General features: G+C 38.7%; 1 protein-coding gene across 3 annotated transcripts; it reads right to left on the bottom strand.

Annotated features, from left to right (window-relative positions):
• Positions 1 to 3,823: 3,823 nt before the first annotated feature.
• On the bottom strand, positions 3,824 to 22,928 carry RAD50 (RAD50 double strand break repair protein). 3 transcript variants are annotated; one of them, XM_014877338.2, is made up of 26 exons: positions 22,842 to 22,928; positions 21,803 to 21,982; positions 21,315 to 21,398; positions 20,930 to 21,081; positions 19,951 to 20,136; positions 19,602 to 19,806; positions 19,057 to 19,185; positions 18,673 to 18,838; positions 17,791 to 17,984; positions 17,042 to 17,248; positions 16,015 to 16,197; positions 15,610 to 15,767; positions 14,765 to 14,940; positions 14,431 to 14,665; positions 13,756 to 13,945; positions 12,794 to 12,920; positions 12,375 to 12,568; positions 11,962 to 12,072; positions 11,331 to 11,423; positions 11,131 to 11,244; positions 10,230 to 10,357; positions 9,215 to 9,439; positions 6,662 to 6,747; positions 6,103 to 6,245; positions 4,638 to 4,771; positions 3,824 to 4,315 (listed from the first exon to the last, which is right to left on the bottom strand). In XM_014877338.2, exons 2-26 carry the CDS (start codon positions 21,929 to 21,931, stop codon positions 4,129 to 4,131), a joined length of 3,936 nt encoding a protein of 1,311 aa, XP_014732824.2. In that variant the 5' UTR covers positions 21,932 to 21,982; positions 22,842 to 22,928; the 3' UTR covers positions 3,824 to 4,128. The 3 variants fall into 3 exon arrangements, with proteins under 3 accessions (XP_014732824.2, XP_088029908.1, XP_088029907.1); XM_088173782.1 differs by having other exon boundaries at positions 4,643 to 4,771; XM_088173781.1 differs by lacking the exon at positions 11,131 to 11,244.
• Positions 22,929 to 23,503: the final 575 nt, after the last annotated feature.

Genomic DNA, 23,503 nt, shown 5'->3' with positions numbered 1-23,503 from the left:
TTAACTGAGGTGATATACATAACTTCAGTTTGTCCTTGATGGCCTGATTTTGGATGACCCTACTAACCATTTTCTCATTTCCAACACTATCCCAGTGTTGTCTTCTATGCAATCCTCGTGGAGAAACCATCACACATCTTCCAGGCCATTCTCTTGTGTGCTGTTCCTTACTTATCAGACCAATGAAACATTTTATAAGCTGAAAAAACCCAAATGTGGGTCATGGCATAATGTATAGTATCAGCACATGTAGTATCTCTTGAATCAGTGGTTGGGTTTATTTGCTTTACAGTGAGTTCTCCCTTGTGCAGGGCTGGCAGTGCTGGAACCTTACAGCTTCCTTTAGCCACTGCAGCTGGAGGAAAGGGTGCACTACAGCTCCAGCAATTTGCTTTTCCTGCATAGATCAAATTACACAAATAGGATGGAGCCAGATGAAGGAGAGTTTGCAAATTGCATGGTATTCCCCAAAGGCGTAATCTTGCAGAGAGTATAAGCTGGCTCCTGGCTGATTGCCCAGGGGGGCAGCAAACCCCGTCATACTGAAATAGATGAGATGATACTTGGTGTGACATTTAAATGCAAAGTTGCAGGGAGACAGCAAATGATTAAGCTTTTGAAAGCATCATCTATATTTATTGCTTTGGTTTGTGGTGTTTATTTGTAGATAACCTTATCTGCTTGGGTTTTTTACTTCAGTTTTTTACTTCAGGCAGGTCATAAAGCATCTTTTGTTAAAAAAATAATTTAAAAATTAATCTTCTCTGAAGTTTGCAAAGTACTTTTGGGTACAAAGGGCAAGTATTATGTAGCAATCTATAAACAGGCAGCAGAGTTGTACTGCAGAAGTAATACTGAAGGAAGCATCAGAAAATCGAAGTATTGGTTTTCTATTGCTAATGCAAATTCCACCCAGAAACAAAATGTTCAGACCGGAGTGTCTTGGAGATCTCTGGGTTTTCTTCCAAGTGAAAGCAGCTTGCAGCTTGCTGACTAAATGCAGATAAAGCAAAAATAATCAAGGTACTGAAGAAATGGATGCTGTGGCACAGACGTAGAAGAAGTCTCTCACCTGAGCGGTGCATGCCAAAGACCTCCATCTCCTGTAGATCCTGGCTTCAAAAGCATTTGCCAGGGCTGAGGCTGCAGTCAGACTAAATTCCTTGGAAGGGATTTGCACCCAACAAATCCTTCCAGGTCAACAGGCGCTGTAGGTGTTTGGTGCTCTGAAAAGTCGCTTTTCAATTACCATCCAAGGCAACTGCCTGAATCTCAGCTTAATTTCCTACGGCAATTCCACTAAATTGATTTTTTTGTTATTTTGTAGCTGGTTTTTTTGGCTCTTAACCACAGTATGTTCCTCTGAGGTGTGTGCATGGATTGCTATTGGTAGGTCAGATGATGTGGTCTCCCTGCTGGAAATCCAGCCCCAGTCCCACCAAATGGGAAGTGAATAGAAACTTTCATCACGTTGCCACCTACCTAGTGAGGTACAGCAATAAATCTGCGCCTTGTTTGCCATAAAATGTCTGTGCTTGGTTCTGCACTTTGTGTATCATCACATAGGGGCAAGAATCCCTCTCCTGGGATGTTCTGCTTCTGTACCATTCTCCCCTCCAGCCCTCTCACACTGGGTGGTGGCCATCCCCATGTGACAGAGCAGGAAGTCATGGCAGAGCAGGGATACCCTTAACATGGTGCTGGGGGTAGCTGATGGTGCCCATCTCCTGCTGCTTCTCGTGGGCATGGAAGAGGCTGCAGCATCACCGTGACCAGAGCAGTCGGGGCAATTTCTGCCCCACTCTCCCAAGGTGCCCGTCAATAGCAGAATATCATGAAAGTGTTTGAAGTTTCTCTTACACTTAATTCACATAAACATGTTTTTTATTTTCTAGTCCACATGAAAATCATGGGGCTAGCAGAATCTCTTTTCCATGATGTCTACTGTCAAGGAGCCTATAGATTATTCAAATTATTCACTGTAATTTTTTTATCATTTTAATTGATTTGATATAAGAGAGGTTGCTTTCCCAGTACATTTCCTGTGTTTTCATCATTGTCTGGAAAAATGTTTAATGTCATTTTATGTAACCTGTGAGGATAAACTTGGAAAAGGCCGATTAGGCAAAAATGCACCCGAAGTACTTCACAGAGGAACTGTGAGCCATGGCCTTAACTTCAGAAAAATAGCAAGACAGAATTCATAAAGGCTGGGGAGTCACTTCTGGTGACAATGCAGAGCTGAGGTGTATGTGTCATGCTAAAATGAACAGGTTGTAGAGGCAAATTTGAAAAGACAAAGCTGGTTTTTTTTTCCTGTTGATTGTATCTTTCAGAAAATTTCCCTTCAGGAAGTAGTACTAGAGTCAGTGAAGCTTCTTATTTAAAACTGCAAACATAATGCAGGTTAGTAGCACTTTCCTGTTCCTACTCTCCCTCCCCCCGCCTCCCCAGTTGCGTGTTCATTGCTTTTTTGGGGAATTAGTAAAAGCGTAATTGCTAGGAAGTCCCATTCATTTTCTTATCTTTGAGTGGTTTCCCGATGAGTGGGGTCACCCTGACACTGGTAGCTTGCAGTTTCAGAAAATTTATGTGGAAATGGTCCTTAGTTGCAGATCTTGGTTCCTGCCATTACTCTTTTAACGCACCTACTGCCATCCACCCTGGCCAAGGCTGAGGCCTAAGAGCCTTTACCATCGAGAAGAACCAGAGCTGGGTTATATTGTGTTCTGTCCTTTCCTGTGCAGATATACAGACCCCTCAGCAGGTGGTGTTAGAGGTGTATGTTATGTGAGGGGCTCAGCTGCGCCACCTTCAGGGGCAAAGGCCCTGGTCCATCAAGCTCAGCCAGCCCCAGACCCTGTCTACACAAGACAGGTCTGCTTGCACCCCTCCCCTGTCAACTTCTCCTTATCCGTGCAAAAATAAAGGGAGTCCTGCACCCTGGAAGAGAAGGAAGACACCACGCAATGTTCTTACGTTCATTTAAGCATCTGCCAAAGAGAAATGTCCTGATGTTACAGGAATTAACTTTCTTTCATGGTGGTTTAAAGATTCTTCCTCTAAAACTGTGAAACCATTTTCTGAGTCGGGTCAGCCCATCAACTCCTGATTGCAAAGATTTAAAGAATGGCAAGTACAGCTTGTGGACTCCTACCAAGAATAGAGTTAGCCCCTGACTTGCTTATAAAGAAACAGGGACACATAAATTCTTTCCCTCAGGGCTTGCAAGGCAGCAAGGCATGGTTTGTCCAATCTCAGAACTTGTCATGATAATGTTTGCAGCAGGCCAGCCCCATGGCTTTCCATTGTCACTCCCATTGAGAAGCAGGTTCCCTGGGGTTTCCAAGCTGCAGGGCTCCTGGCTGTTGTCACACCAAAGAAAAGAGCTTCGGGAAGAACTCAGAGAAGCGCAGCCAAAGCTCAGCATCCATACTAAATCTCTGAAACACTTATGTTCCATTTTCCTATTTGCATACACTGCCATGAAGAATCAGAACATGACATAATGCACTGAGCAGAGAATTCAGTCATTCCTCTGGTTAGAGATGGGCCTTTATTTTATTCTGAAGCAAAACTGACTTGGGGAAGATTCTGTCTTTGAACAGCCAGAGGGAGGTGACCTTGTAGAGAAAGTAGTAAAAGCTCTTGTTGAAACTTGTCAATTTTGGGTAATTAGGTGAGTAGCAATGAACACACCTTCAACCAAAGCGACAACCATCAGTGCTGACCTTGCCAGAGATGGAGAGCAAGCTGTATTCCACGGGCAGAGCTGCAGCTATTCCAGAGAATCTGCAACTGGATCTCCCCTCCTCAGCACACGTGCAAAGAACATCACAACTTTATTTTCACTTTTAAAGCACAAAATACATCAGAATTTAACTGTGTGGTGTTCATTTAAATTCTTTCAAATTATGGTGATTCCTAAGTCCAGGCACAGAAATATAGAAATGTTAAGTTTAAAAGTCTCACCGTTTCAGACTCTGGCTAAATTTGTTACAAATCTTCAACAGAACATGATATGAAGGAAGGAACTACATTTTCAGACACCTACACTGAGCTCTATCAAGTCAGGCAGTGTATAATGTAACAGGTTAGGCTGTCTATAATATGTAATTACTTGGCATTCTAATGAACACAGGAGCCTAGCGAGCTGACACTGCATTTCATGATCTCAGAGCACTGGTCAGTGTTCTTCTTTATCCTGTAGAATGTTTCCACATACTCAGAACGTCCCAGAAGTTCAACAAAATCTTCATCGTGAGTAATCACCAGAAGCTGAAAGTTGCGTTGATGTAAGCGGCTCTTTATTATCCTGCAAAAAGGTATCACTGAGTGTGTATTTACCTAGATCCCATGTTAGCACTAGAGAACTTGCAAATACATAGCACAAAAATACTTCAATATTGATAACGAATGACATGAAACATCAAGTAATCTAATGCTGATTACCCACTTTTTTACCCACATAAAAACCCCCTCAAATTATGTAAGAAATACCTTTTTCTTTTCCAGATAGAGAGGGAATCTAAAACTACTCACAACAAAGACATACCGTCTTAAAATATAATTCATTACTGCCAAATGGGTATTGAAAAATACCCATTGTTAAACACCACAAGGTTGACCTCACTTACTCTACCAGGGCATGTGCCAGAGACTCAATGTTTTCTCGATCAAGGTTGGTTGTAGGCTCGTCCAGGGCCAGAATGCCACAGTTGAGACAGAATGTTTCTGCTAGAGCAAGGCGAATGATGAGAGAAGCAAGCACCTGAGGGAAATGAAAAACCACAAAAATCTCAAGCTTCAAACTGTTTAAAGAGGATCTACATGTAATAACCTGTTTTTTAATGCCATTATAAACTGTGATTGAAGTTTACAGAACAATGTGCTGACAGCTCACAAAATGACCATAACTAACTAATTACTGAAAAACTACATTGAAACCTCTAGTTTGAATTCAAAGACTGACTCTGCAAAGAAGTACTCAAAATTCAGAAGACACTGGAACTAAGTATTCTAATCTTAGGTAAAGACGCTATGACATTGCCATTCACATTACCCCTACACTCTGCCCAAGCCCACCTCATTGCAGCAGGTGGAAATCTGTCTGCATATTAGTAAGTTTGAGTTACTGAATTCCTGACCTTTTACTAAAATAGAAGACAGTAGGATTTACCACCTTCTATGTTAGTTTTGCATCAACATGCATAATCATATTTACAAGATCTTCTGAACTACTAAAAACTACAGAACACTCAATGGAAACTGTGCTGCCAAAAACATTTTCCTATTATCATAACTGCTGACATCACATTCCATGATCAAAGAAGAATTCTCAGAATTTTAGCTAAGAAATTTGTTCAAGTTTCACTCTCATTTACATAGGACTCCAATGCAACATCCTAAACTACACTAGGAGAGGACACATTTAATAGATCAGACAGGTGGAAACAACCTTCAACATGTGTGGGTGTGGTTAACTGTGATGAACCTCTGACCACAGGTATTATCACAGCTGGTGTGTCATCAGGCCTCTTGGCCAGTGTGTGTTACTGAAGCTGAATGGGTAAACCACAGAGCTGTGAGCTGACAGCACAGGAGGAAATGCAATGCCTAGAAGTATAGCTAGCTGTGATATTGGTGACATGAACTGAAAGGTTATAGTCAGCAGCAGGTGAAAGCAGCATAACTTGGAGGAAGAGAAGTCCTATCAACTAAGAAGTAAATGCAGTTGCAAAAAGAAGACCAAGGGCTCAGAAAGAAGAAAAAAAAACGGGGAGCAATTCAACAGCTGAGGTAACCTCAGTGGTAACTAGGAAGAGACAAAATGGGAGGACTTGAACTTGAGGACAGAAGGAAGTCAAACCCTTCACTCCTGCAAGGCATCAGCCTAGTGCCCATCTGAAACAATGGGTTTTGGCAGCCCAAAGCAGGGTTCAGATGTCCAATCATATATTGTGTAACACCCAGACAGAGTGAAGCTGTACATAATAATAAATTAGAGTTGGAGCTGCCTGTTCTTTGATAACTTGACTTCTCTTCATTCGAGTCAGTTTTCAGAATCTGTGTTATTGTGTACTGAAGATGAAGAATCATTACCTTTTGCCCAGCACTACATCTTCCTCGCATATCCAGTGCTGTATCTCCCTTCACCATTACTACCCTGTAATTGTAATTTCTCCTTTTGTCAGTGGCAGAGACATTCTCATCTACATCAGAGCGAATTTCTATGTATTCAATATCTGAAAATGGGAAGGAGACAGCTCGTACATTATCAAAAATCCTGAAAAAGTTCATAGGATTAATGGGAGATGAGAGATATAATATGTAGTAACAACAAAAATTCCATCCAGAACTCCCAACGATAGATCTATCTTGCAAATTAACTTCTCCAAAATGGAAGGAATGAACTCATGCACTGTCCTGTGTCAAAGAAACCTAACCTTTGGAAACCACAGAAAAGTGAAAATTAACTCTATTTATCCTGCAAGTTACTATATAACGTGCAATAAAAAGATTATAGTGGTGAAGAACAGATATAGTCTTTAGAATGGAACCAGCTATTCCCTATCCTGAGAACAAACACTCTTCCAATATGCAGTGCTCAATATCAAATGGATACATAGGGGTAAAACTTTTAAAAAAAATTATTACATACCTTGTCCTCTGTAAATGCTTCGCCATAGGTCCCGAATTATTTTGTTAATTTCTTCCATTTTTATGCTATGAAATGTCATTATTGCTCTAAAAAACAACAGCAAAAAATGTAAATTGTTAGATATGCAACCATGGACTGCTACGGACTGCTAGAGGCTTTAAGGCAGGTGGCAGCTCCCTTTCCATTCCCTTTATACTTTCACTAAAAATATAGAAAATACTGTTTTAATTTATTTTGGACAGAGATGTACCTAAGGAGTAACAACATGCCATTACGTAAATAATTCTATGCCAACAGCTCGGTTTTAAGAAGTAGGAAAGTAATGACAACTTATATATTTGCAATCACTCAGTGGAGAATGACTTTACCTAACTTTTTAAGAGATTATGATTTATATGTGAGGTTTCTTTTCAGCCTGACACCAAGAAGATGAATCTGATGTTAGGCTTTCCAGAACAGGAGTGTTACTCCTTGGCACAGTCCATCAACAGGGCAAACAACAGCAGGAAAGAGAACATGAAGTCTCCTCAGAGCAGAGAATTACTATCAAGAATGTAATTTGTAATTACCTAAACAGACATTATGACAAGAACTACTTTTCAGCAGCAAGAGTAACACAGGATACCATTAATAATTTTTATTTCTCTGATTAACATAGCAGCATGACTTTAGTTCATTAACAGATGAAATCTTACAAAACACTCAGAAAAGGAGAGGACACTGCATTTCTAACTCGGCTTTTTACAGAAAAGCTACTCTGTAATGAAAAAAATGCTCACTCACTTTATGGCAATGTCTTTTTTCAAAAAATGTGGTGGAAATAAAATACCCTTCTGAAATGGACTTTTACATATGCTTTTTCTACCTTTGCTCTTCCACTTGTTCTGGGGAATACTGAGGTATCAACTCTAATAGGTTTCGTTAAGTAAAAATGAAGTGTTTTCAGCTATTTACTTAACCCCAAGAATGCATTCCTCATCAATATTTATCATAAATCTCTAAATAGAGTCAATAAAGATCTGATAGCATGGAAGACTCAAAATGTTGGTTTTCCCAGCCACAGATACAGCTTTGGCCATTAGAGTTAGCATTTTGTCTTGCTGATTATTCAGACGATTACCACTAAGTGATGCTTATCTATTTTTCTTGAAATTACAAGACTGTTTTCCTGTTTAGCCTTAAATAGAAACAATAGATGACTTGATACCATACCAAAAAATTCTAAAAAGGAAATTCTTGGAGTGCATTTCCATTTCAACTGAAAGGAAAGACACACCCTCCCAATAACTTGTATATCTCCACACAATAAATTCCGGATTAGCATACATTCTAATATTATGTTTACTTTATTTAATGCTATTATCAAACCAGCTTAGAACAGGGCTTCTCTAAAATGTCCTTTCAACTTGGAAAGTTCTCATTTATTTTGTTTCTCTTCTTGACCATTATATTGTATCCTCAACAACATACTCTTCCATGCTCCTTTTTCCAGCACTAGTAAACCTTTTCAAATAGAAGGCTAAAATTCCATAGTTTATTCAAGACTGCAGTGGTCAAAATGTTTCTCTTTCTCTCTCTTTTTTAATTCCTAATATTCATCTTTTTGCCACAGAGCACCAGTTTTCTATTTCCTGAAATGCATCCATTGATTCTAAAATCCTCTCCCACTGTCCATCAAGTTGTTCACTGCTATTCCATCATTATAACCAAACAAACAGGGTATTTAGGGAGACACGTTTTATTTTGTATACGGTTACCAATTTTGAGATGCTCTTCTTGCTCAGTCAATCCAAGACTAGCAAACAAGCTTCCAGAGGAAACAGAAACGAGAACAAATTTGCTACACTTTCCATCAAATGCCAGACATGTTTCTTATGATCTTATTTTCTTTAATATAAGCACAAAACCACCCACACTGGAAAAGGGCAAAAAACCCCCACTGCACTGTGATATTCTTTAAGACACATTCACCTGAAAAAATGCCATGGGAAACAAATCTACCTGGCATATCTTATGCATGTTAAGATATGACCACAAGACGCTAAAATATATTGCTACAGGAATTAAAGTAGAAGGGCTCAAGTTAAAAATGAAGGATTTAAACATCGATTTTACCTTTCCTTATCTCTCTCCTATTGCTGTACTGCAAATTTAAGTCCTAACACGTACAACCAAAAATTCCAAATAAGTATTTCAGAGAATTGGGAATTCAAACATCAGACTTATCTATAATTGTATTAAATTCCAATCATTACCATCAATGCATTTAACATATGTACATTATAGACACTAATTTACAAATTTCCTACATCATACCAGTGATGTGTAATTTCCAGTAGAGTTTCATTAATTTACTTAGGAAGTCTCACCTTATGTTTTCTTAATATTTAAACGCCAGAATTTATAAAGAGAAATTATCTCTCTCAAGAAATCATATCAATTTACTCTAAGTTACCCTGGAAGCCTGAAATTTAAAGCGGCTTTTGCATCAAGGTTATCAGTAGTAATAAGGATGAAAACATTTAAGAATCTCCCTCATTTGGCAATACTTACTTATCAAGAGCCTTGTAATAAAGGTCCAGATCTTTGTTCACCAGCTCTGTTGTTCTCATGACAATCATCATGTCCCTGTATTTTTCTTCTGCATCTTTGAATTGTGGCTCTTTAAGCTCTTTTCTAAAGCGAACAATCTCCTCCTCAAACCCATGCTGGCGGCCAAGTGCAATGTGATGGTTCCTTTTCAGAGATTCTATTTTTTCCTCCAAATGTTTTTGTTCACTGTGAAACCATAACTGATATTCAATAATTGAAAGTATTTTGTATTTAGTGCTTCAATTTTTTAATCAGGGTTTTAATTTTGAGTTTATGTTAAACAACAGTTCATTGTATCATATCTATAAAGTCCATAACAGTTAAAATTATAGTACTAATGCCACTGAAATGAAGACACTATTGAAATAAAAAGTTTTAAGTTTATTAAGAACATATTCTAATCACTATTCTGAGTAGAGAAGCAAGCTGTCAAGTTCAAATGCTAAAGCGCTCTATGTAGAACAAAAAAAAAAATTATAGAAAGATACTTAGTAAAGTAAAATTAATTATTGGGTAAGCTCTAGCATGTTAAATAAATATTTCACATGCAAGAACCAGCAAAGGGGTAATTACTTTTCTAAAGTGTTTATTATCTAAGCAATTATTACTAAACTACTGAAGTAAATATAAAATTTGCTGCTGGGAGCTAAGTGAGCAGACTGAAAACAAAAACTAAACACTCTCATCCAGAAGCATGAATTATTTAAATGTGGATTTCTCAGTAAACATCATGAAAAGGATTGGAACAGGTATGAGCAGGTATCTCTATTTTTAGCCAGAAGCAGTGTATAATTTCACTGAGTCATTTACACGGTCGTCATAGGGATATGAAACAAACAAAGGTGTGAAGGAGGAAGCGGTCCACATGAATGGGGCAAAAAGAGAATCAGGACACACTAAAACACAGTGACTACAACATTCCTATGTTCAATGAATTCTTGTGCAAAGCACACCATTCTGTTTTGAAGGTGCTTACCTTTTCATCTGGGGGACTTTCATTTCTCCCATCTCCTTCATAAGCTGTTTTATATTGTCTTCAACTTCTTTCAGCTCATCATTCCGCTTCCTCAAAGTGAGATTATCCTCCAGCCACCTTTCCTGTATCTAGCACCAGAGAAAGCAATAAATTGTATCATGTTTCAGTATGTTGGTTATCAATTACAATGTATCAGTTCTACACAACTCTGAAACATGCTGCAACCATAAAATAATTGACAACAACAAAAATTGTCGAAGTGAGAACTTTCCTTGCCCTAGAAATAGAGTATAATGGAAATCAGCAGTATTGTTTCATCTTTCAAACTGGAATAACACTTAGCAGTGTTTACTATCACAAGTGAACACAAGAGTGATTCTTTTTGAGAATATTAATGCATGTTTCAACCAGGACAAGTAGTTTTAACCAAGGATGAGATTTAACCAAGTTCCCTATCAGTTCTACAACAGTAGAGAGTAACTGAAGGGGTAGAATGGGGAAAGACATATTTCCTATAAGGAATGAAACATACACACAAGAATTTCAAGAACATGATCAATCTAGAGTAGCAAGCAACTTTTGGTACCTGCAGTTTGTACTTTACTTATAAATGCAGGTATCCTCCACTTAAAGATACTCCTGAGAATGCTGACTAGTATCCCACCAGGCTTAATTCTTAGAAATACCACATGATGATAGTTAGAGATAAATGGTTTTTAAATTTGCAATACAAATCTCAAGACTATTTTCAGCCTAATGCATGTACAGTAGCTATCCTTACTAATAACTGATCAAATAAACCAAGAAGAAGCTAATTTCACACCACTGCAGACATAGGCAGACAAACCAAAACTAGGAATTATTTCAAATGTGCCAAATATACTTTAAATAATATATCCACCTTTTGAGTGTCAATATCTTGTCGGGTCATTTCCATCTCTTTACTTATCTTTTCCTTTTGTTTCTCACAGGCAGCCAATTGAGAATTTACTTCATCAAGTTCAAACTGCTTTTGCTAAAAAAATATGAAGAAAATGGTATATGATTTAAAAACTAAAGTGCTTTTGATGCTAACTTTTTATTGACTGTTTTTTAGATTACCTTTCTATAGTCTTCTTTTCCTTCTTGAATATAGTTTTCAATTTCTTTCATGTACTTGTTTATATCTTTAACTTTCTCATTTATGCCATTCATCTGCAGAGAAAAGATTTCAAATGAAATACTGTCTTATGTCCAAGAAGAGATAGGCTCTGTATCAAAGATAATGCGTAACACTACCACCGAAGTACAATTCCTTATTGTAACTTCCTTTAGTTTTCTAATAAAGTTTTTAGCTTCTAAAATCCCAGTACTTCTTTTAAGCATGAAAATATTTCCCAAAATGAATGAGGGCCACTTAACCTAGGAATAACAAGTGTGTTTCTTGGCAAGGACAGGTGATGGTCATCCCTGCTGTTCCTCTTGGGTCTATTAGGAAGGGCTTTTGAATGCCATCAGCCACTAAATAGTCAAATGTCCCAAGAAGTCTTTTTTCAAGACTACCAAAGATTAATTACAATTGAGTTCATGTCCTGACTGACATCTCCTTTCCTTCCCTAAAAGCTCTATCAATCTATAGCATCTCCTGGAGTCACTGATGTTTCCTAAAAGCAAACTCAGTATGACAGCTTCCACCCAAGCCTGAAAAACAACATCTAATCCTATCTCACAGCTATGCTGAGAGGAAACAAACCTTCTCTTGTGTTTCTTTATTGCTTGCAGTCCTTTTATTCACTAGTTCCTCCTTTTCCTGCTGCAATTTGTCTAACATTGCATCCAAAGGAAGTACCTGCTCTTTAGCTTCCTGTAAAGTAGTTGGAAAAAGTAGATTTTCATATTCTGGTAAAGATCAGTAATTGTTCAAGCAGTAAAAAAAGTAATGTGGTTTCTTAATTCTTTTTTGTGTGTAATAAAACAAGGAAATGTGAAAATATGAAAATATGTATTTTAAACGTTCTGGAAATTCCCGAAGATACACAATAGCAACACATTTAAAAATCCATCCCATTGCCTAGGACTAGAGAAAATATTAAGTATGACAAAATTATTATTTTTTATTTCAAGGCCAGCAAAGCTAAGTGTTAAACAATTAAGAGTATTTCTAACCTTGATCTCTCTGCATAAGGACTGAACCTCAGTGGTTAACTCCACAGCCTGCTCCTCCAGCTGCCGCCGCCGCTGCATGCTGCTGACGATCTGCAGCTTCTCTGCTTTGAGTTCATTAAGTGTACTCTTCAGCTGCTGAATCTGGCTTTGCTGGTCCTGCTTGAGTTTTTGATTTAACTCAATTTTACCAGTAACTGCAGCCGAAAACAAACAGCCAATCTCTTATTAAAACCATTATTGCAATCCTTATGAAAATTCATCTCTAATTTAAGCTGTTACGACTCCAAAAACCAGTAACAATGAACTAGGAAAATACAACTATTTGAGAACATAAATAAAATAAACTAAAATTTTAATGGCAAGAATTTTGGAACATTACTTTTAGTATAAAAATGAAATAACAGGTTTGTAAGACCTACTTGTATCCCACAAGTGTTTTTTCTCTTGTTTTTCTTGGCTTACTTGAAGCACTGTTCTACTTAAATCGACGCCTAGCAGCTTAGCCTCCTGCTGAGCAATTTTTCGTTCAGCATCCCTAATATCAATCTGAAAGTACAAGAAAAAGTACCATTACTACTGTATTATTGTTTAACAATGTATTTTTTCACCTCTGGAATAGAAGAATAAGCCCAGGGCTTGAGGCACTCACGAGCTTCAAATTTACCTTCTCCTGTAGAGCAATGGCACATCATTAGCAGTGGGGTTATGTCAGCTGCTAGGAATTAGAATTCCTAACTGTAGATGGAATAAGTCAATAAGGATGCCTTTAACATCCCCAGCCCACATCAGGACAGTTCCATGTGCAATCTATCCCTGCAACACTGGCAGTGTTGGAGCCTCAGGAGTTGCTGACGTCTCCACCTTGTGAAATGCTCTTAGTCTCAGCCGGGCCCCAGGTTCCCTCATTGCTCCTCTGAAGGTTCTTCTCAGTCAACCAAAGATTTTGTGTTGGCAATAAAGGCATGAAAACTGCTCAAGACTGTCTCCTATGCCAGAATAATAAGAAGTGCAGGATTTCTCTTACCCTTTACCATATATTCAGATGGCACCAGAACCAGGAAACACATGTGAGATGCTGAGAATACAGTGACCTATAATGACTATGAGGACTGAAAACACTTTGGTGTACTTGTGGTTGTGCTCAGTTCTGGATTACACCTCTTTTTTCAGTTCATATAGCACAGAATTGAATCAAAACTCAAGGGACTCTGTGGTGCTCAAAAAAAACTTTCATAAATTGAAGTTTTCTTAGTACAAGTTCATCTATGTTATACTGCTTTCGGAAATATTGTAAAATACAAGCCTCAAAGTTCTGTCATATTACTGAATAACTACATATTTAAATGCAAGTGAGTATCTTAAAAATGTTACCAAAGCATACCTGATACCTTTCCATCAGAGTTATATCCTGTAAATGTGCTTTAGCACCTTCTTCCTCAGACAAAGCTGTCTGGAGGAGTGATTCCTGTTCTTCTATCTCACTCTTCAGGCCTGTTAAATCTCTGTTTGCATTCTGGATCTTGTTCCTCAGGTCTGGAATTTCCTTATCTTGGAGTTCAACTACAGTTCGCCTTAAATAAAATATAAATCCCTAAAATTCCCTTGGTCAGAAACAGGAGCATAAATTGCAGACACTCAAGATCACAAAATCCATGATATGATTTAGTAGTGGAGGACTAAATTTAACTAAAATAGTATCTCCTTAACCTTGCCCACATTTAACTAAGCTTATGTTACACACCCAGCTAAGATAATAAATCTCTCATTTCAGGTGAGATTATACAAACAAGCAAACAAAATCTCTTTTGGTTTTTAACTTACAGCAAGTGCTCAGAAGGTACAAAACACTAAACAAGAGTGCCCTCTTGTGAACAAAAGCTCAACCCTCATATATTCTCCAATTCTCCTAAAATACTGATCCCAACAATGACATTTTGAAATTAATTCATCAGCCCTAGAATAAAGCCTCCTTGATGTCTGCATAGTTTTTTATAATCAAAACCCAAGCATTTGAAAGAATACAGCCTGTAACAATATGGTTTCCTTAGTACTTTACCGCAGTGGTTTAAGACTCATCATTTCATCACGTTTTTTCTCTTTTCTTTTAAGCTCAGACTCTGTTGACTTCAGTTTGTCTGGGGCAAGGCGCAGTTTAGACTGCAGATCACTAATGACATCTTGCAGTTCAGCCTCTGTCTGAAAAACTCTTTGGCAAACTGGACAAGACTGGTTCTCCTCTGTCAGTTGTGTAATGAACTGTGAATAAACTGCAGTGGCTCCAGCAAGCACAGCTGAGTGAAAAACAAAGAGAAGACTTACATTGAATAAACACTGCATAATCACCTAAATTAGTATTTCAGGGGAAAAGGTAAAACTATACATTAATTTACCTCGCTGCTTGGAACTTTTTTCAATTTCATCTTGAAGTCTGCTCAGGTCACCGTCAAAATCCTGACTTCCACAAACATCAAAAAGTTTTGCTTCATGATAGGACAACTGGGCTTCTTTTTTTTTTAGCTCATTACTGGCATAAGTTTTATCATATTCTACTGATGCCAGTTGCTTGCTGAAATATTAATGCAAAAACTCTTTTATTACCCAAACACAAAGATTAAGACTGTTTAAGCAAAACCAAAGACCATGGGGTAATCTGAAATTGGAATTACAAAACTATTCACCAGTTCCTCTTCATTGATTTTTCAGACAATCTAGAGCATTAACTTTTTATTCATCCAAGTACAGCGTGTTTAATTTTAAATCCCTTTTGTTTTCTAGATTATTACTGATGAGAAAATTCCTACGCTTTCTGTTTTATATAATATTTTTATAATCCAGTGAAGCCAGGAACAAGTAATCACACATGAATTTGTGATGTAGTCACTAACCAGTCTGTGACTTATAAGAAAGTCAGATGACCAGCACTTTCGAGCCCCAGATACATTCATTCAACTAGAATTAGTACAAACAACTGAGGATGCTCCAGATCACTGTTTTGCTATCTGCTTTTAGTGCTGCCTTTGACACACTACAAATGTTGTGATTTTATTAACCAGCACAAACTATCAGCTCTATATCACAGGAACTCTGCAGGATGTTTTCTCTGATTTTGCAGATACCTAAATAAACACTAATGAATTAAAGTAAAAAGTATTTTGAACATATTAAACTTTCTAACACTTGAATTCATAATTACATAAAAACTTGTGGAGAAATAATCGATTAAATTAATACCTACTTAAGATTTGCAAGAGTATCCCTTGTCTGATTAATCTTTTTATTTTTACCATGAAGCCAGTCTTCAAGCTGTTTTCTATTGGGAAAGTATCCCAGCAGTGATGTTAGCTCCTCAGAATGTCTTGACTTTACTTTTCTAATCTGATCTTCTTTCTCTGCCTGGGGAAATGAAGCATTTTAAATTAAATTTTCCTATCTTCAGGTTTATAACTGTCAATGCATTTATTAATAGCTAATAGCTATTTAATAACAGCATTTATTAATAGCTAATTTAGTAATAGCTTATATGAAGTCAGACAGAACCTCTACATCTGATTGTTGATAAACACCTGAAAAATACACAAATGTTGGAGGGACTGTATCAATTTCATATCCCTCTCTTATGAGATACTGATAAAAAAATTACTTTGTCTTTCTTCAGCATCTCCATCTGGGTAATTGTTGTGGTGTGCAGATTCAACTGCTCCATCTCTTGATCCAGCCGCCTAAGAGCTTTGTCCAGATTTATTTTCTCATTTTGCAGAGTCTGTACTTCCTGTTCCAGTGTTTCTGCATTGATGCTCCTCTCAGCCTTCTCCAGCTCATGTTCCTATACAAAAATTAAAAGCCCAGAAGACACAAATAATTAAAAAATCAATAAACTTCTAGCTAAAGAAACAGAAGACACCTCTTCAGCTGCCTGGCAGGAGCATCAGTAGCTTTACAGGAAAGACACAAGATTTGTAAAGAATACATGCAAAAGGACAAAGGCTGTGACATCGGTGTGGGGCAAGGAAAGCTCCAGGCAGATACTGGATGCAGTCCTGGAAGTACTGCCCCAACTTGCTCATGGTTTTACCAGAAGCTCACTCATACTTAGTTTGATTTTCTGCATATTAGTATCTATTGTATATTAAATTTGGAATTACCCTAGTGAGGAGGCTAGAAAAAACAGTCAACCAGAATTCACACTCTGGTAACAAACATAAAATTTTTGGCTACAAAGGCATAATCAGCTGTTCAGTTGGAACATAAAATGTTTGTAACTTAACTTGCCTGTGAGATGGATTAGTTGGTTATGACTGTCTTATCTGAAGTAATCTCCAAAAATGTAGGTAGTATGGAACTTTCAATTCAAAGTCCCTGGACCAATAATTTCAGAGCAGCCAATCTCCTAATTGCCAGTTGTGCTATTACCCTGTTTACAACTCACCAAGCAGAAACAGCACATTCTATGTGTGGACTATACAAAAACAAGGTAGTGGACAGACCCTGCCCCAAAGGGTGCACTATCTGAACAGACAAAACATATAGGGTATTAAAAGGGCAGAAACACATCTGAAAGAGTAAACATCAAGTGGGGGGGTTATGGGTTTTGGTATATTTTTTTAATGATAAAGCCACAAATTTTTGCTTCAAGCTTCTATAATTTCTTCAATTACACACTAACTTACCATCTTGCCAATCTCCTCATCCAACTCACTAATCCTGTCTGAAAACCCCTCCAACTGCTGCAATTCACATTTTACATTCTTCAGCTCTGCTTGTTTCTTTTTCTGGATGTCTGATTTCAGGTCAATGGTACTTTCTAATCCAGTTTTCTTGTCTCTTATTTCATCTACCTGTTTTTGTTTCATTGCTTCTTTCTGAGCAAATTCTCTCTGAAAGAAGATCAGTAATAATATATTCATTATTTTTTCACGGGAAAATATTTTAAAATACTTTTTCACACTAGTGTGCCAATATACCACAGTAAAACATTGTAATAACTGAGAAAACAACTTGTCCAAAATTATCTGCTGAAATGTTTTTAATAGGAAAACGCAGATGCATCATACCAGTAGTGTACTGTGACACCAACTCTATTTTGAACATAACTTCAACAAAAAGTTGTTTATTTTTATACCAGTTGCCCACTGTAATTCTTCCTCAGGTTTTTGAGCTTATCAGTGATCCACCTGCATGAAGACTGCTAGAAAAACCTCTCTGATAAACTGCCTGTTCAATAGCCTTGATGATCATTCCTAATTCCAATACTAACTTCCATGGAAAAATGAAGACGACACATGAGCAAGAATTCTAGAAAAGCCAGCTTCAGTTCCCCTCCATCAATACTTTCTTCTCAGCACCATAAAGATCCATATGGGCCAATAAAACACCAAAGGCCACACAAACTACACTACTTAAACAACAAAATTCTTACCATCACATGATCTGCTGCTTCTGTATCTCTCTCCTGTCTGTCCTTCACCAACCTGCAAAAACTAGCAATGTGCCTTTCAGTTAAAGGTGCTCGCTCAAACCCATCTAATTCCAGCTGAGCTGCCAGAGACTGAATTAAGGAATCCCTGGTCACAATGTGCTCTTGGTGACGATCTGCCTGCAGTTGAAGACGACCTCCACGAAAAGAAAATGTGACATAAATGTTGAAAAGCTGAGGCAGAAGACACACTTAGGATTCAAAGAAAGTTGAAAGCCTTTGAAACATTCAGGTATTTTTGAACAACACAAAAAGCTACAGAATTAAAAAAAGCTCTAGGTAGAGACTGCTATTTCAGGTAGCTGAATTTTTATTAATGAAATAAATCAATAATTCAAAAGCAAGCCCCTAAAATCACTAAAAATATTATTCTCATAAAAAAAGGAAGCCTGAACATGTTTGATGTAAGCATATATTCTGTGACTCAACTACTACAGCTTTCCTGAAATTCCCATAATTGATCAAAGAAAGGATACAAAATTGAAAGAGCATTACCTTCAAGCCCTCCAACTTGTCCCCAGCCCCCATGCGAAACATGGAGAATACTGGGCATTCAGCTTTCATGCTTTTTCTCTGTTATATGACAAAATGTACTGCATGCTATAATTATAGCTCAGAAAAAATGCACATTAGAAACTCCTGGAGAAAAAACACCAAAACTCATCCACCAGCAAAATTCTCACACCCCACTGTGAAGCTTAACCTGAACTAATACACATTTTTAGGAGTTTTGTCCAATTCAGAACAGTTAAATTATAAGTAGTTCCATTTCAGACCTTAATTTCATTAGAAAACATACAAGACTATAAATGAAGTTTAAAATACCTCGTTCAATAAGCAGCTCTGATTTCTCACTGTTAAACCTCTGGCACTCTTTAGTGGCTCTATCTAAATCACGCTTACAGTCCAACAATCTCTTCTCCTTCTCCTTCACTATTCTCTGGTGGTTCTGGTATCTATCCATTAGTTGTTCATCTGTTCCTTGAAAAACCTGTACACCACATACAAATTTATAAATCAATTACTGATGTTTTAAAAATGTATAGTTTTTACCACAACAGAATTAAAGGAATAAGAGTTTAACACCTAACATGCAGAATTTCTGTAACAAGAAATACAGGGGGAAAATCTGCAACAAGCAAAATTGGAAAACTGTTTTTATTAGATTGATAAAGTAAAATAATCTAAGTTTTTTGTCATAAAGGCAACCTTTTCAATTTTCTGTTGCAAATCTTGATTATCTTTTTCCATCTGCCGCTTCCTGCTCTCGAGGGCCTTAACATCATTGTCCAATCTCATCAATTTTGTGAGATTCTGTTCAACTACTGCCAGAGAGGTCTGCAAAAGAATTTGGTAAGTAAAATATCCCATCAGTTCATGAGCCCCATATTCAATTATTTTAAGTGCAAAACCTCCAGTTTCATTAAATATGTTTTAAAAATAGGGAACATTAAGTTTTAGTTTGGTTTTTGTTTTAGTTACAGCTTAAAAGGGTTCTAGATACCAGCTAAATTTGAGAGATTTTAAACCGACAAAAACCCAGTGCTGCTATGAGAATTCTGTTCTTAACCCTTCAATGACTGTTTACAGATTAGAGCAGCATCTGCCAGGTGAGTTGAGACATGCTTGATTCTGATGCATACATACATACGGATTACATACAAAAGTGCAAGATTTTAACTAAGACATTCATCCAGCTTTCACTTCTTTTATTGTTTCGTATTAAAGTATAACATAATCCTCATGGAAATTACCTTTAGAGGCTCAAGCTGGTTCTCAATTGACATTACATTCTCCTTAGAAGCAGCCAGCAGAGCTTCTCTGTTGCTGAGATGATCCTGGATTTCCTGTGCTTTCTCTTTATTCTGTTTTAGATATTTCAGTTCTGTCTGACACTCTTTTACTTTCAAGCTTTGTTTCAGTCGTACCTGACGCAGAGCTTCAAGTGCTTTGATATACCTTTAAAAAAAAAGCAAAATTTAAGCTGCTTTGGCAATATGGCAATACTGATGTATGAAACGGTGTCTTAGATATTTTTATTAATACTTCTATGAGAAGACATTTTTTACTTAGTTTTTATTTAATTACAGAAAAGGGGAAAACCTTGTTGCTGAAAAGATCTCATCAAATTTTTGTTTCAGGGCCTTCCCTTCACTTAACGGCCAGTTGGATTCTTCTTGGTGACAGAAAATGACATTGTTAAGAACAGATTTGGAAACACCAAGGGCGCTGATCATCTCCCGATCTATTTCAGCACACTTGGAACTCAGACTGACCTTCTCGCCATGCCTACAGAGATAAAGAAAATCCCCAAAGAAGTTATTGGCAAGTTCTTCAAAAAGTGAACTGTATTTTAACAGTATAACCTCATTCTAACACACCCACTCAAAAATTTATCAAACAACAAGTTTTAAGCACGTATTTACCGTGCTCAACAAAGGTACTTAACACTGCCAATTCCTAAGTCAGACCGTCTCACGGAGTAGAACTCTGAGGAACCACCAGAGGGGGCAGGAGAGCTCCTGAGTAAAAGGAATATAGTTAAACAGTGGAGACGGGAGTTAAATAGGGGCCAAAAACGATCTGAAACTGAAAATGGTACTAAAGGAAGTAAAGCCTATATATTCCACACAATGATACTTTCAAACTGTATCCTACAATCATGGAATCATGGAATGATTTGGGTTGAAAACGTCCATACCGCCAATCTTATCATTCCCTCTGCCACGAGCAGGGATGCTACTCAAAGACCCAGGTTGCTCCAAGCCCCATCCTGGCCTTGAACACATCCAGAAATGGGGCAGCCACAGATTCTCTGGGCAACCTGTGCCAGTGCCTCACCACCCTTATTACTAATAAAGTTTTCAAATCAATGCAAGTATTAACACCATGGCTATCAGATGTGGGATTTTTCAATCACCTAACAGATAAAGTAATGAAACTACACATCATTATAATCTAAAAGCACTAGTAGCTATGTCAAGGAGGACATTATGTAATTTTCTCTTATTTGATGCATAAAAATATATCAAATCCAAACCTATATTCATGACAAAATAAGAAGAAACACTTGACAACTTACTTTGTTCTAGTAATGACAGATTCCAGTGTTTTAAATTCTGGAGTCTTGCCTTTCTGGGTACAGACCATGGAGCGCTGGACAGCTATGAGCTCCCCATTGACATCTCGAAACTGTAACCGAATCTGAGCTCTAACGTCAGTTTCATTGGCAACCTTTGGTAGAAGCAAAAAAATAAAAAACAGAATGAGAGAAATTCCTCTCAAGGTCCAAAGGAATATGTGCCTCTGCAGCTGTGGGGTATGTTCTAATCACCCCCAGCTCTCTGCTTTTCCTCACTTCAGCTCAAGGCCGGCTATGACTTTAGAACCCCTGTTTCCTTCACAGAGTGCAGTGGAATATTTTACTTAGGAGTAAACACAGACGACATCTAGTCACTATGATTTACCTTTGGATCATGAACAAATGTTTTTCCTTTGGTGCCAGGAGGAAAATCACCAGTGCATATATATTTAAGACATTCAATGATAGTCTAAGAAAACGGAAATAAGAATATAGTTATAAAGACAAATTTAGAGTAACCAAGATGGAGTACAGGCAAATCCACAGTAACAGCCCAAACATTTACAAATTAGTTAGATATGTAAAGAGAGAGAAATAACATTTTAATTTTTGAGTACCATTAAAATACAATACTTTGCAAAAGCAGTTTTAATTAGGATCTGGATAAATTTCCTATGAAAAAATATCAAGCAGTGTTCTGCAAATTCCAGGCATGAAAGTAGATTTCTAATAACACTAAACAACACAATATTTATTAGCAAACAGCATTACTTTTGCAGTATTATTAATACCTTTCTGTAGAAATTATTATTCACATGTTAAAGCCTTTGAGACCTATTTACAGTTCAAATCCAAACATTGAGTGAACATTACCGTTTTTCCTGCACCATTTGGTCCCACCAGAATAGTTAATGGATTAAAGAAAGTGATAATTTGTTTGTCTTTATCTTCTACCCCAAAACTCCTCACTCCGAGGATACTCATTTTTTCAATCCTCGACATTTCTGCTGAACAACTTATATTCCAAAGTCACAGGTGTAAACACTGTAAATCCTGTAAAACAAAGTTTTGTGAAAAATACCAGTAGGCAGAAATCACAATAGATTACTGAAAGCTGACTAAACACCTAAACAAGGACAACATATGATACATATATTTACAAACACAACTAAGGTTCTTCAGTTACTGCACAGGTACAAAACATATGAAAGCAAAACCTTATTTGTTCCAAACTGAGAAATTAATCAACCCCAAGCTAAGTGCCATACCATTAAAATAAACACAGTGCCCCCAAATAACCCTTTATTCCACTTCACAAACACTATGCACGTGCTTTCAGAATGCCCCAAACACAAGAGAAGCCTCAATATTTTTCCCTTTGATAACCCACTGTTGTACGGCAACACCTAACACCATGCAAGCTTTGCCAATGCCTGTTTCTCACAGGCATATCCAGCACCACCTTGTCCTAATTCCTGCTAATTCCGAGCCTTCCCACGCCATGGGGCGGGCACAGACCACTGGGCTGTGCACGGGTGGAAGCTGCCCCGGGCACTGGAGGGGTCTGGGGGAGGCAACTTCGAACCACTGCAAATACGTCCGTGTGGTGTGTGTATGGATGGGTACTCCGGGGGTGCTCCACGGGGCCGATGGCTCGGGCTCGTGCCTCCCGCTGCTCCTTGGGGGAGCTCGGCCGGGGAAAGGGCATTTCCTGGCGGGGCAGAGATGGTGGCGGGGCTTTCCCGCCCGGAGCTCCGCGCGACGCCGGGGGCGGACGTTTTCCAGGGAGACGCTCTAGGGCAACCGTTCCCCTACCCGACGCCCCAGCGTCAGCCGATTCAGCCGAGCTGAGTCCGCCACAATACCACGCCACCGGCCCGGCCGTCCCCTTTTCCCCCGCCCGTGCGCTCACTTCCAGACGCCGCCGTCGCCGCTGCCGTCCTGCGCCCCGGCAGCCCCCGCGCCCCGGAAGCTCCGCCCCGGCCATGGTGGCCCCGCCTGCCGCGCTCGCACCGCCCCCCCAGGCCGCCTGGGGCTCGGGGCCGGCAGAGTTCCGTTAGGGTACGTGCGGCACGTCCGGGCTGCCGTGTCCTGTAAAGGCTCAGAAGGGGATGCTTTAGCTTTGAGGCAGTATCGTGGTTTAAACCCATCTGGAAATCACAGAGTGAGTTGGAAGGGACCCACAAGAGTCATCGAGTCCAATTCCTGGCCCTGGCTCAGCACCATTCTCAAGAGTCGCACCAACTGCCCGAGAGCCTTGTAGAAATGCCTCTTCAGCGCTGTCAGGCTTGATGCTGTGACCACATCCCTGGGGAGCCTGTTCAGTGCCCAACCACCCTCTGGGTGAAGAGCCTTTTCCTGATACCCAACCTAAACCTCCCCTCACAGAACTTCAGGCCATTCCCTCAAGTCCTATCATTGGTCACCACAGAAAAGAGATTGGTATCTGCCGCTGTACCCTGCTGCAAGATCTCCTCTTAGTCTCGTCCAGGCTGAATAGACCAAGTACCCTCAGCCGCTCCTCATACGGCTTCTTCTCCAGACCCTTCCTCATCCTCATTGTCCTCTTTTGAA

Source organism: Sturnus vulgaris, chromosome 15, assembly GCF_052056855.1.
Source record: "Sturnus vulgaris isolate bStuVul1 chromosome 15, bStuVul1.hap1, whole genome shotgun sequence".
Classification (NCBI taxonomy): Eukaryota; Metazoa; Chordata; class Aves; order Passeriformes; family Sturnidae; genus Sturnus; species Sturnus vulgaris.
Note: the sequence above shows the minus strand (reverse complement) of the source record. Positions and strands in the feature narration are given on the sequence as shown.